The sequence below is a fragment of the Typha latifolia genome, chromosome 5 (genome assembly GCF_019914945.1).
Source record: "Typha latifolia isolate L0001 chromosome 5, TyphaL0001v2, whole genome shotgun sequence".
Lineage (NCBI taxonomy): Eukaryota > Viridiplantae > Streptophyta > Magnoliopsida > Poales > Typhaceae > Typha > Typha latifolia.
The window spans coordinates 10,690,112-10,704,398 of record NC_133090.1 but is presented as its reverse complement, the minus strand read 5'-3'; the positions used below and the strand labels follow the sequence as shown (position 1 = coordinate 10,704,398).

Below are 14,287 nucleotides of genomic sequence, written 5' to 3'. Positions count from 1 at the left end.
TATTGATGATCCCATCATATCTCAGATCTCATAAAAGTATGATTGTTTTGGATTTTGTCTAGAAGTAAGGGAGTTCTTGACCAAAATAGCCTCAGTTTTTAAATTTTTTACTAAAATGGACTATCCTCAAACTTATTTACCAAATGGGGTCTAATTTACTGTAGCCCTAATAAAAACGCTGAAATGATCATGTATTTCTGTCTAATCTGTGCTTAGCTTATGAGTTTTTTTATTATCGCATCTCTTGTGAAGAAATTAATAGAAAATTGTAATGAATTATAAATACCAACAATAATGTTGACTCTTTTTTTTTTTGGATCATCTTTTATGATGTCATTCTATAAGTTCCATTTAACTAAACATAGTGAAAATTTATTAATAATGCCAGTTGGATATTATTTAACTAAATACAGTGAAAATTTAATGATGAAGTATTCTGATGATTGTTTAGACACTTGGCATGAGATGGAGATTATCATCGACTCGATTCAGGGTTTGAGGATAGAAGCTTATATTTCTAATGCTTGCTTCACTATAATTTCTAAGCTTATAACTAACCTATGTAAAATTTTCTCGCAAAAAGTAATTTTAATATTGAAAAAAAAATTAAAATATCTTTTTTATTTTACAGCAACTACTTAAAAAATAATTTTTAGTCTTATCGTTTATTGATATGTTAACAAATTTTTTGGGTAATCTTCCAATCAAATTCTAACTAAATAAAACTAAAAGCCTTTCCCGAAATACTAATGATCCCTCCTTTTCTCCCTTACCATATTTTATCAAATTTCGGATTTTAATTTTCCTCCAAAAAACCCAAAAATTCCCTCACCTTTACAAATCCATTAAACTCAAACCTAACCCCAAGTTAATTTCGAGCCCTCTAAGATGTTTAGGCTCGGCTTAACTCAACTCAAGTCGAGCTCGAGCCAAGCCATATCGAGTTCAAGCCGAGTTCGAGCTTGATTAGAGAAAGAGGAGGGAGGGGTAGCGGAGATGACAGCTTGCCGAGGCTGAAGGAGGACGAGGAGGCCAAATGAGAGGAGAAGGCACAGCTTGCCGAGGCCAAAAGAGGATGAGGAGGCTGAATGAGAAGGAGGATGCCAACAGAGAGGAGAAGGCGATAACAACTTGTCGAGGCTAGAGGAGGACGACGGAGAGAAGGTGGCGGCAGTGGTTTGTCAGTGGAGGACGAGGAGGTTAGATGAGGTGAAGGAGACTGAGGTGGCGGAGGAGGAAGATGAGGAGGTTGACGCCAGTAGAGGAAGAGGCTACCGGAAGAGGTCGGAGTTGCCAATCAATAGAGGAGGAGGAGGAGAAGGAAATGAGGAGATTGGGCAATGGGTTTGTTGGGATATTTTTATTAAATTTAGGGTTAGGGTTAGTATAATCAAAGATCTAATGGTTAATTTATATATAATATAAATTAATATATATATAATATTAATAAATATTATATTTAAGCCTAGCCTATTGAGCTGAGCTTGAGGGAGCCAATTTCTACATTATTAGAAGGATAGAACATGCATATGTGTGTGGATAGTCATGTTATTAACTAAGAGCATCTCCAATCGGGCTCCAAAACTCCAAATTTTGAGCCCGGTGGAGCTCCAACCGAGCTCTAAATGGGGCTCCAAATTTGGAGCCATGAATAGTGGGGCTTCAAATTTGGAGCCCCACCATGAAAATGGAGCCGGGCTCCATTTGTCATATCAACTTTTTGAAAATGTCAAAATTGGCCAATAAGTGTTATATTTAATCATTTTAATTTTATTTGTATCTTTTGTTAAATAATTTAGTTAGTTAAACTAAGTATATAATTAGTTTTACTAATCATATTTTAACAAAAATAATATCATTGGAAAGGTCTCATTGAGACCTTTAAAATGAGTCTAATATTAAATTATTTTTGAGTTAATTTTAATTTTAATTTTTTTATTATTTATAAAAATGAGTCTAATATTAAATTATTTTTGAGTTAATTTAAAATTAATTTTTTTTATTATTTATAAAAATGAGTCTAATAAATTATGTATCCTAAAATATAATTACTCAAAATTATCCCCAATGTAAATATTAAAAATTAAAATACATTAGATATGAAATACATCAAACATGAAATACATCAAATAAAAATTACATTAAAATTTATATTCCTTCATTCCCGTGCCTCTTCCATAAGCAATATTCATTTTCATTTTCAAGTCGGAGGTTCATTACAAGAAGGTGAACACAGTCAAGAAAGAGAAGGTGGCTACGGAACCAGAAACGATGGCTACGGAACCGGAACCGGTGGCTACGGAGATGACTTACCAGAATATTAAACATCTATTGCTTTTATTATGTTTGATTAATTTTTGCTTATTTTAGGTAATGTAATTTTGATATTTTTAGTTAATGACATGTAATGCTTATTTCGATGTTTATTTCATGTAATGTAATTTCGATGCGTTTGATTAAAAAATTAGTAATTTAAAATTACTTCTAAAACTATTGAATATTAATCTTATTTTAAAGATCTCGATGAGAGTTTTCTAACCATATATTTTTAATAAAAAAAATAATAACGCTAAGATGATCTATTAAGCAATTTAAAATAGCTAATATAATAATATATATTATATTATTATTATAATATATATGGAGCCCGGTGCATTGGAGTGCACTGGGCTCTTGCTCCATTTTTGGCTCCATACAAGCATTGGAGATGCTCTAAGAGCAACTCCAACCGAGCTCCAAATTCTAAATTTGGAGCCCGGTTGAACTCCAATGGGGCTCTAAACCTAGCTCCAAATTTGGAGTTAGGAATAGTGGGGCTCCAAATTTGGAGCCCCACTATGAAAATGGAGCCGGGCTCCATTCATTTCAACTTTTTGAAAATGACAAAATTGCCCACTAATTATTATATTTAATAATTTTAATTTCATTTGTATCCTTTATTAAATAATTTAGTTAGTTAAATTGAGTATATAATTAGTTTTACTAATCAGTTTTTAACAAAAATAATACCATTGGAAAGGTCTCATTGAGACCTTTAAAATCAATATAATATTAAATTAGTTTTGAGTTAATTTAAATTTAAAATTTTTTATTATTTATAAAAATGAGTCTAATATTAAATTATTTTTAAGTTAATTTAAATTTTACCATAATATTAAACATCTATTGCTTTTATTATGTTTGGTTAATTTCTGCTTATTTTATGTAATGCAATTTTGATATTTTTAATTAATGACATGTAATGCTTATTTCGATGTTTATTTCGTGTAATGTAATTTTGATGCGTTTAATTAAAAATTAGTAATTTAAAATTATTTCTGAAACTATTGAATATTAGTCTTATTTTAAAGATCTCGATGAGAGTTTTCTAACCATATATTTTTTATTAAAAATAATAACGCTAAGATGATCTATTAAGTAATTTAAAATAGCTAATATGATAATATATATTATATTATTATTTTAATATATATGGAGCTCGGTGCGTTGTATTGCATCGGGCTCTTGCTCCAATTTTGGCTCCATATTTGGAGCCTTTGGAGCTAGCGTTGGAGATGCTCTTAATAATGGTAAAATATTATTTTCCCATTCACCGTTGAATGATATGTTGGATATGATGAAAGAGGTCATGAATATTTTTAAAGATAAATTTAAAAAGTGGTTATTATCAAATTCACATCTGCCTTGGTGACGAGTGGATTATTGCCTTTAAATATACAAATAAATAATTATGCTTTTTGGTTTGACAAATGCTCCGAATATTTTTATGAGAGTAATAACTCAAGTACTACAAATCTTTACGGGATAATTTTTGGTCATATTATTTGATGGCATCCTTATTTACACTCATTCTAGGGAACTATATATAGACCATCTTTGTTAGATCTATATTTTAATTTGAGCTCGATCATATGCTCTTTATATAATTTTATTTTGAGATATTGCAATGTCTAAAATGTAAAAAAGGAGAAACATTAAGATTAAAGAAACATAAGACAAAATAATTTTCACTCAAAAAATTATTTTTTTACTTAGTCATTGTAAATTAAAAAGGGTATTTATTTTTTTTAATATTAAAATTATCGTTTGTGAGACAGTTGTATATGGGTTAGAACTATAAGCTTCTATTCTCAAACCCTGAATCGAGGCAATGATAATCTCTCAAGTCATCTCATGCTAAATGTCTGAACAATCATCGGAATACTTCATCATTAAATTTCCACTGTATTGAGTTAAATGATATCTAACTGACATCATTAATAAATTTTCACTATGTTTAGTGAAATGGAACTTAGAACGACATCATAAGAAATGATCCAAAAACAATGATAAGTCAACATTATTATTGGTATTTATAATTAGTTACAATTTTTTATTAATTTCTTTACAATAATTATGATGGTACACAAATTCATAAGCTAAGTATAGATTAGACAGAAGAGCTACAAATTAAATTTATGTGATATATAAATTGGACAACTGAATTAATGTCGGTAAGAAATAAACTACAACAAACTTTAACCTGTACATAAATCAAATCCATAAACAACTTCAAATAATAGTGAAACACCGATGCTTTATTTAGACCTTCGTATCGGATAAATGCAATTTAAAATAAATAATTTTAATTATCTGATGCGTTAGGGATACGTTTTCGTGTTATTTAGATTAAACGGGTCGGGTATCCAATTAAAACTGATTCAAAACCCGCTAACCGACCCGTTAACATTTTACTAATAACAACGACACCTAACCCACCCGCGTTCGCTAAGCTCTCCCGCGTTACTCTCCCTCTCACGACCTAGCCGGCGATTTTCTCCCTTCCTCCCTCCCGCACGCCGGCAACGAAGGCTCGCCCCCTCCCGAACACGCTAGCGACGAAAGGCTTCCTCCCTCTTGCACGAGGAGGCGACGGTCTCCCTTCCTTTCGCACGCCGACGACGAAAAGCCTTCTCTCCCTCACTAGCCGGCGACGAATAGCCTTGCTGCCTCCCTCACGCGCCGGCGAAGAAGGCCTTCCTCCCCCTCGCGCGTGATGATTCCCTCGTTGGTCGGCGGCTCCCTCACGTTACGGTGACTCCCTCGACAGCGACTCCCTCTCGCGACGGCGGCTTCCTCCAGTGACTGAGGTGCCCTACTTCATCTCCCTGACTCTCTGTCTCTCTCTGATTTTAGAATTTGGGGTTTTGATCATAGTGAGCTGATCCTAATTGCTGCTAAATGACTATTGACTCATTTAGGATGCTTATGCTCGCTGGCAAATGCTATTGGTTTATGTTTCTCTCTGTCTTGATATGAGAATTTGGGGTTTTTTTCATATTGTTCTGAAATAATTTAGGATATCAAATTAGGTCACTATGGTCCTAATTGATGCTAAACTAATTTAGGATGTTATTTGAGTATTCGTGCCCAATGGTCCAATGCTGTGCCGCACTGCCTCATTGCCATGCTTTAGAAATTAATTGATGTTTTCTCTGACTAAAGCATGTCTTATTAATCAGTGTAGTCACTGTGATACTGTGATCGTTGTTGTATAGTTGTTTTGATCAGTCTATCGTTACATTGCACAAATATCTATTGTGCTAGTTAAATGTGGGACAAACTCTATTTCCCTCTTCTTTTGCTCACAAATTCATAAGTTTGCAGCTTTTCAACCCTTGTTAGAAAGTTACCTGCAAAATATTCACAAAATAAGTTAGAATGACATGCATTAAATCATATGTTATATTAATTTTCAATATATTAAGATATATTTTTTAATTAATTTTTTTATTGCCGTATCCACACCGTATCCGTATCTTAGTTTTTAAAATTTATCGTATCCCCGTATCTAGCATCCGTATCCATGCTTCACAGCCCCACACATTCAAAAGAGAGAATAACACTAGAGATGCAAATAATCACTACATGAACAGTGAGCGTCATTTTATATTTTTGATGGATTAGTATGTTTGTCATGTAGTTATTCTCCTATATGATGTTCTAACATATTCTCAACGTGATTTATTTTATTGAAGAAGCAGCAAATGTTGAAGCCTCCGCTCTACTCCGTTCCCCTCAAATCTTCTCCCTATCCCTACCTATTCTCTTATCTTCTCTCCCAATCCTTCTCCTCTTCTTCATCCCCCACCATTTCTTCAGCTCGCCTCCACAAGCTAATCACTGCCCAGTCTGACCCCCTACTTGCCAAAGAACTCCTTTCTCTCGCCACCACTTCCACTTCCACTTCCCCTATTGTTCCCCACCGTTCTACTTTCCATTTTGTAATCCTCAAGCTCGCACGCTCCCGCCATTTCTCCCTTTCTCTATCTCTCCTTCGCCGCCTCCCCCGCCCTCTTCCCCCCTCCCTCCTCTCCTCCCTCCTCCTCCTCTTCTCCCGCCATTCCCGCCCCGACCTCTTCCATTCCTTGCTTCCCCTCCTCCCCTCCCCTCTCCCTCCCAAGCTCTTCCTCCGCCTCCTCTCCTCCCTCTCCTCCCACCCATCCTCCCTCTCTGCCGCCCTCTCCCTCCTCAACTCTTCCTCTTCCCTTGGCATCCCCCACTCTGTCCCTGCCCAAAACATCCTCATCCTTGCCTTCGCTCGTGCTGGTAACCTAGCCGTCGCCTTCTCACTCTTCAACCGTCTCACCACCCTTGGCCTTACCCCCGATGCTACCTCCTATCGTTTCCTTATGCAGGGCCTCTGCCGTCGTAGCCAGGTTGCCACTGCTTCTCGCCTGCTCGACGAAATGCTCCATCGTGGCCTCACCCCCGATCGGTTTGCCTACACCTCAATTCTCAATGCCCTCCTCCGCAAGAAGCGACTTCGTGAGGCCTATCGACTGCTCTGCCGCATGCGGGTGCGTGGGTGTAATCCTGACATAGTCCATTACAACACAGTCATCGTTGGGCTTTGTCGCGAGGGCCGACCGCTCGACGCTTGCAAGGTGATTGATGATATGCCTAACGGTGGATGCGCTCCAAATCTAGTGTCTTATGCTACGGTTATTCATGGACTCTGCTCACGTGGATTGTTTGAGCGGGCAGATAGGTATTTGGAGGAGATGGTGGAGAAGGGGCTTGTGCCGCATTTCTCGATGTCCCATGCGCTGATTAAGGGGTATTGTGGTGTTGGGAAGATCGTTGAGGCTAGAAAAGTGATAGAGAGAATGTTGGAATTGGGGGTGGCGCCGCATGTGGAGAGTTGGGAATTGGTGGTTGCTAGTGTTTGTGATATCGATGAAGAGAAGTTGGGGGAAATTATTCTGAGGGTGGTGAATGAGGAGGAATGGCGTAAGGGGACGAGGATAGTGCAAGTGGGTCTCAGTTTGGAGGATTACTTAATTGAGAGTTTGCGGACGAGAAATAGAGGGAGTAACTGATGTTGACGCTGATGCTGATGCTGATGTTGGTTGTTCTTTGTTCCTCTTTTGATTGAGTTTTAATGGAAAGGAAAAGTTAAGAAGGAAGGTGGCAATTTGTTTCAACTTGACGGATAAAGCATTTATGCTTATTTGAAATGAGAAGCACGAACTAGAAATGCTGAATGCACTTGAAGTTCTCAAGAGAGACATGTGTTAGATCTAGTTTATGTTGGTGATCAAAACTTAATTCAGAATTTTGAAAGATTATCTACTCTGAGGTATGTTACTGTATTACAAGTTAGTGTTGGCAGTTGTAAAATATACTATGAAGGATATGCAAACAATCTGTGAAACATAAGTTTTTTTTACTAGCTCAGCTGCAAGTTAGCTATTTTTAGGCATTTCCACAAAATTTCTTTTAACAAACCATCTTTCTGGAAGAAATAACTTTTCTTTTCTGGCATGCATATAAGTGGATACTACTGTACTGCAGTCATGTAGATCTACTTTTTGCAGAATGAGATTTCTTCAACTATGGATGTGAAATAGAATGAGAGTTGTTAGACTGGATTCTAGAAAATCCTTTTTTTCAAGGGATGATATGTAATTGCACTTGCTGTGTTATAGTAATCTTCACTGACAGTACTTAAGTCATTCTACAAGTAAAGTTTTCCTAACTTTCAATCAGTGGTAATGTAATAGTGTAGGACCTCTGTATGAGTGCATTGGTAATATCTTACAAGTGATGCAGAACAACGTCTTGATTGTAGAGTTAAGAAGAAAAAGTAGGAAGAAATAATCAAACCCGAGGAATCCACCAATCGGGGTGTCGGAATCTACCGACGTTGGAATCTACCAACAAACACTCAATAGGCAAAAGCTCTCAAAATATTCACTAACTCATAAAAGATGATTACAAGCCTTTATATAGGCCAAATAAAGTAAAAGATAAAAGACGAAAATAGCCCTAGAAGGTGACTAAAAGACAAGATGAAAAATAGCCCTAGAAGGTGACTAGTCACAACCCTCGTTAAGCCTAAGGGCCACGGGTGTAGCCCTTTTGTGCTTACGAGAATAAACGTGACAAAAAGTGGTGTCCCCACTAACAAGCTTATAAAGTTTTGATACATTTGTTCAACAAACAAAGGATATTGTTATTATGTAAAATAGGAAACACATATACTTCTATACCCTTGCCGTATCCGTATTGGATAGGATATTCGTTGGATAATTACAAATACATCTGTAAAGTATCTAATTTTTCTTTAAAAAAAAATTAATATTGTGGATATTTCTCGGATGCTTCTTAGATATGCTTCCTAGATATATTTTGGATACTCTAGGATTCTTATCAATAGAAGTCCAATCGAAGGAGACGATCACCTTTATTTTCTTATTGGATCGAGAAGATTTCTTTTGTGAAAAGATTGAGTTTGCTTGTTTATTTTATAATGTAGATTAGGAAATCATATTACAATGACCAATTTCTTTTGATTTATAGATTAAATTGTTGTTTACCTTACATCTTAGTAATCTTTGTTATGAATGGTAGTTCTTATAATAAACTAATTGAAGATCTCCTTATATAAACTGTGATACACAAATATTATAGAATTCCTCAATTAAGAAAATGAAAGTACACAAGTTCACTAATTCATACATGTTCTATATAAATTTATATGAGCTATGTATCCTTGGCATATCATATCCTTATTTTTTAGGATTTGTTGTATTGGCATATTTAATCGTACCTATATCTCGTGTCCACTCCTCATTGCTTCGTAGTGTAAAAACTAAGATTGTTTAAATTTGAGTTTTTTTTTTTTTTGATTTGTTTGTTTGTTTTTTTTTACCAAAGAGCAGTTCAACATTGAGGAGTGAGGACATGATTGCTTTCTTGCTTTCTTTGTGTATGTTTGTATTTGATCTAGTGTCTTAAATTTCTTTTCCTCCCCATGTCTGGAACTGGTATATTAAATCTCCTAATTTGCTCATGTTAATATACAATAGGTTTTGTTGCTTATGATTTTCTTTTTCATTGAAGTATTTCGCATTTGCTTTATCTCTTCCGTGCTATACATTTTTGCTAATAATGCTTCTTTTAGTTTCGTTCGTACTCATTTATCCTGTATGAATTTCATAATGATCTCTCTATATATAATTCTCATGTATTAGTGGATCACAAGCCCCATAATCAATGGATTTAGGGACGGAGAATCGCCTTGCTGCCTTACTACTAGAAGAGGCACGGAGGATGCGGTTACAGCTGACAAAGAAGGTGTCCACGTTTATCTGCAACAGACTAATGTAAGAAGTCACCGGAATCCACGATTCTCACCGCAACTGTTCTCGGGGTGCAGCAAGGTTAGTCATGATTTTTTTTTATTAAGAACAATTGATTCGGATTGCACTTCTTGGTTATCTTTCAAGTTTGTTTCTCCTGGGAATATAACTTATTTCAGTACTTGCCTTCAAACTTAAACCTGTTTAATAAAAAGGGGGCTAAGTTTGAGCAGTGTTCGTGCTACTGAGACAAAGTCCAAGTTAGGTTATTTAATAAAGAGCTGATGTAACCATAGAATAGCATGAATGACTCATATTGGTTACTACAAATTGGTTAAATTGTTTCATGGGAACAAAGTATATTTCCTCTACGTAACTGATTGAGTCTAAGTAGATTAAGGAATCCATAGCTGATTTTCTCTTGGATATGGAAAACGTGGTTGAGAGTCATTATGACCTTATTGCATAGTATGGTTTTTAAGCAATAATTGCAGGCATAGTGGGGTTAAAACAACCCCAGCGGAGCAAATTCACAATCTTGAAATTACCTAATAACTAACAACCTAAAGGGAGTATGCTTGTAAAGTATTGAGTTCCTTTTTTCATGATGAAGTCTCTCAAGGTTTGGGAATAACTTTAGTAAGTGCCCAGTTGGTTGAAAAATAAGGGACCCCTACCTATATATTAAGGATCTCTTATTCATGGTTTATTACCAAACACCACCTAAATCTGGTATAACTAATACTATAGCTAACATTTCCAAAGTATTACTAATACCATGGATACTAGACATCTTATCTCTATTTTCTTATTTCAACTTAGAGTCGGAATTAGGGAGGGGAGAATTAACCATATTTAAGATTAACATTGGTATTTATCAAAGTACTCCTAAAAACAAATAACAACTACACTCTGTTAAAAGCATCAAGGGGATTTTTGATATTTGGCTTTAGTCCTCCATATTTTATATTCTAACATTTAGATACCTTTTTATACATGACATCCTCTATTTTAGTATGGCAACCAAACACAAAAAATGTAATTAACAATAACTCTCCTCTAAACAATGGATAAAAAATGAGTATAATAGTATAATACTATTCATGAATTATTTTATTCTTTAACTAAATGAGGCCTAAGTACTACTGGTGAACCATTGTCAATGAATAATACATTGAAGCACTAGTAAGCTATTTTTCTAACACCTTCATGGACAATAGAAATAATATTACCACTGTAGTGGATGTATCAAGCATGATGTACCATCCTTATAAAGAGAAGTGATGTACACATTAGTTAGTTTTGTCCAACAATTATCATGTACATGGAGTTTCAGTTATCATACATGACTTACATTCATTTTAAGTCTACTGCTTAGGCATTCACTATGGGACATTGGAGGGTTTCTGACTTTCTACCCCCTCGGGCCTTATTTGAATGGTCTGACAATCTTGTACCAAGTTGCATACATTGGAAGAGATATCCATTATGGATGCATCTGCAGAAGTTATAGATGTCTTGATGGCAGGCATCCTGAAGTAACAATGCAGATTTGTTTATTGACCAGATTGCAAGATACTGTTGTTGGCATGCTTGTAGTTCTTGGATATGTCGATCTAGTAAACTAGAAGATATGTCTGCTTGGATGCTTTTGCAATGAGGTTTTGAAGTTTCCTCTTTGAATTATCAGATTTTTAAAATTAGAATAAGAGATAAAATAGATCTTCAACCAGAATCTAGTTAGTGTTGTGATGTCAACTTTTCCCATAATTGGATTTGCTAGCGAAACAACATACTTTTCTTAGTTCTAGTGTGTTGACCTCTCTTGGTTGCAAATTATTTTCTTCAGGGACCAGTATTTTCTCTAATTCATTACTTCTCCTTTCTGATTAGTTGATCAATTTTTTTTGATATACTGCAGCTTGTGAAGCATGGATACCGATACAGGATACAGTGATACAATAAATTTAAAAAACTAGGATACATATATGGCATGGATACAACAATAAAAAATTAATTAAAAAATATGTTTTTAATATATTGAAAACTAATATAACATATGGTTTAATGCATATCATTTTAACTTATCTTGTGAATATTTTGTAGGTAACTTTCTATCAAGGGTTGAAAAGCGGCGACCTTATGAACTTGTTAGCAAAAGAAAAGGCAAATAGAGTTTGTCCCATATTTAATAGCATAATAGATATTTGTGCAATGTATAAACAATAACATAACAATGATCATAGTATCACAATGACTACATTGATCAATAATGCATGCTTTAGTTAGAAAAAACATCAATTAATTTCGAAAACATGGCAGTGAGTAGTGAGGCAGAGCACTGGAGTAGTGAGCACTCAAATATCATCCTAAATTAATTGTTTAGCATCAATTAGGATCATAGTGACCTAATTTGATATTCTAAATTCTTTCAGAATAATATGAAAAAAAAACCCAAATTCTCATATTAAGACAGAGAGAAACATAAATTAATGGCATTTAGCAGGAGCATAAGCATCCTAAATTAGTCTATAGTCATTTAGCAGCATGATCAACTCACTGTGATCAAAACCTTAAATTCTAAAGTCACACTAAGAGATAGAGAGACAGAGAGAGATGAAGTAGGGTACCTCAGTCACCGGAGGGAGTCGTCGTTGTGAGAGGGAGTCACCGTTGCGTGAGGGAGCTGCTGTCCAATGAGGGAATCATCATGTGCGAAGGGGAGGAAGCTTTCATCACTGGTGCATGAGTGAGGGAGAAAGGCCTTCATTGCTGGTGCAAAAGGGAGGCAAGAAGCCTTTTTGTCTCTGGTGCGTAAGGGAGAAGGCTTTTTGTTATTGGCATGCATATGGAAGAGAGACCGTGGTTGCCTCGTGTGAGAGGGAGGAAGCTTTTTGTCACTAGTGTGTGAGGGAGGGGGAGGCTTCGTTGTTGGTGTGCAGGAGGGAGGAAGGGAGAAATTCACCAGCCGAATAGGTTGCGTGAGGGAGAGGAACAAGAGAGAGCTCAATGTACGAGGGCAGGTTAGGTTTCAATGTTATTAGTAAAATGTTAATGGGTCGATTAGCGGGTTTTGAACCAGTTTTAATTGCATGCCCGACCTATTTAACCTAAATAACTCAAAAGCGTATCCCTACTGTATCATGCCGTATCCACCGTATCCTCGCCGTATCAGATTTAAAATTATTTATTTTAAATCAGATACTTTTTTAGCCATATTCGATACGTATCGGAGCCATATTAGTATTTGATACGGTAAGGAGGTCTAAATGAAGTATTCGTGCTTTATAGACTGCAGCAAATTGAGCTGTCGAGGTTAATGAAATATGGCACGCTAGGGAGGAGCTGGATTTGGGATTTGGAATATAAGCTTAAAAAGAGATCTAAAGATAGACATGAATGCAGGAACGAGAAATGCCAGAGTGATCCAAGAAAACAGAGTTTGAAGTTGAGGTCGCAGGAAGAAAATAGAGATTCTTCAGACTCTTGCTCATTGAGCAAATTGGATCATGAGAGCTATTCATATGAGGATGGTGGTTTAGAGGATAAAGAAATTGAAGAATTTCTTCAATCGAGGTTTATTAAAGAGTTATTTTCCTTAATAAATAGGAAATGTATGATTCCTAAGTAAATTTCTTTAGAGTTACCATGTTGAAAATTTCCCCAGACCATGAGGCCAACTTTTTTGCTGTTTTCTCCTAGTTTTAATCCAGCGGTGCTTCTGTCTTGGTGGAAAATATTGACTTTTAGTGCTTCTGTCTTGGTGGAAAAGATTGACTTTTAGTGTTCACAGTTAGTGTTGAATCTAGTTGCAAACTGAACCTTTTCTTTCCTTTCATGCTTGTGTGCTAAAATAAATATCCTCTATTGTTTCAGGGCCAAGCGAGGAAGAGGTGCCATAGGTCCAGGATGGATGAAGCCTGTCCATATCCCTCATCATCATTGCATCATAATGTGGGTCTCTTACCTAGGCCCTTATGTGCGGGTGGAAGAAGACTGGGAACACCGGGTTCTTGGTCCAGAGAAGCCAGAATTTATGAAATTTAAATCCATCGGAGTAACTTGCCATGAGGAGAGGAGCCCACATTTGATGATGCATCTACTTCAAGGAGCCACTGTTCTGAGGATAAAGGAGAAGAAAAGTTCAGGAAAAATAAAAAGGAAAGAGGAGATCCAAGCATCATTGGTAGAAGAAAGGGAGTGATTGAAGTAGTTTTTAACTCAAGGTTCTGTATCTTGTTATTGATTTGCTAGATACTGCTTGGTTGTTCTTTAGACATGCCAAGCTTGTTGTGAACTTATACCAATCAAGTAATGCGCTATTCCACTTGAACTTAGTGGTCCATTGACAATCGTCAGTTGCTTCCTTTTATGATTTATATATTTCTTTGCCGGCAAAGGGAGCGATTGTTCTTGGTTACTGGTTTTGTTTACCAAGTGAGAATCCTGGCTTCAAATCCTTTATTAATTTTTTTTTTCTCAGAAGAAGAAAAAGAAAAGGAAAAGGAATGGGATTTTTTTTTCTTTTTCTGAAGAGTTTTGAACACGAGCTTGGTCACGATCATGCTAGTTGATGGTGAAGCAAAGATACTGTTTGCTGAAACATCTTATACCTGTGCAAAATACGTGCTCCATCCGCATATGAAAGCATTAGCACTTAA

General features: G+C 35.9%; 1 protein-coding gene across 3 annotated transcripts; it reads left to right on the top strand.

Moving 5' to 3' along the window:
• The first annotated feature begins 4,762 nt into the window (after positions 1-4,762).
• Positions 4,763-13,978, top strand: LOC140789633 (uncharacterized). Of its 3 annotated transcripts, none has more exons than XM_073139404.1 (4): positions 4,763-5,129; positions 6,024-7,621; positions 9,519-9,707; positions 13,503-13,978. In XM_073139404.1, the coding sequence occupies exon 2, from the start codon at positions 6,027-6,029 to the stop codon at positions 7,359-7,361; it is 1,335 nt and encodes a 444-aa protein (XP_072995505.1). In that variant the 5' UTR covers positions 4,763-5,129; positions 6,024-6,026; the 3' UTR covers positions 7,362-7,621; positions 9,519-9,707; positions 13,503-13,978. The 3 variants fall into 3 exon arrangements, with proteins under 3 accessions (XP_072995505.1, XP_072995506.1, XP_072995503.1); XM_073139405.1 differs by having other exon boundaries at positions 6,018-7,621; positions 9,551-9,707; XM_073139402.1 differs by having other exon boundaries at positions 6,018-7,621.
• Positions 13,979-14,287: the final 309 nt, after the last annotated feature.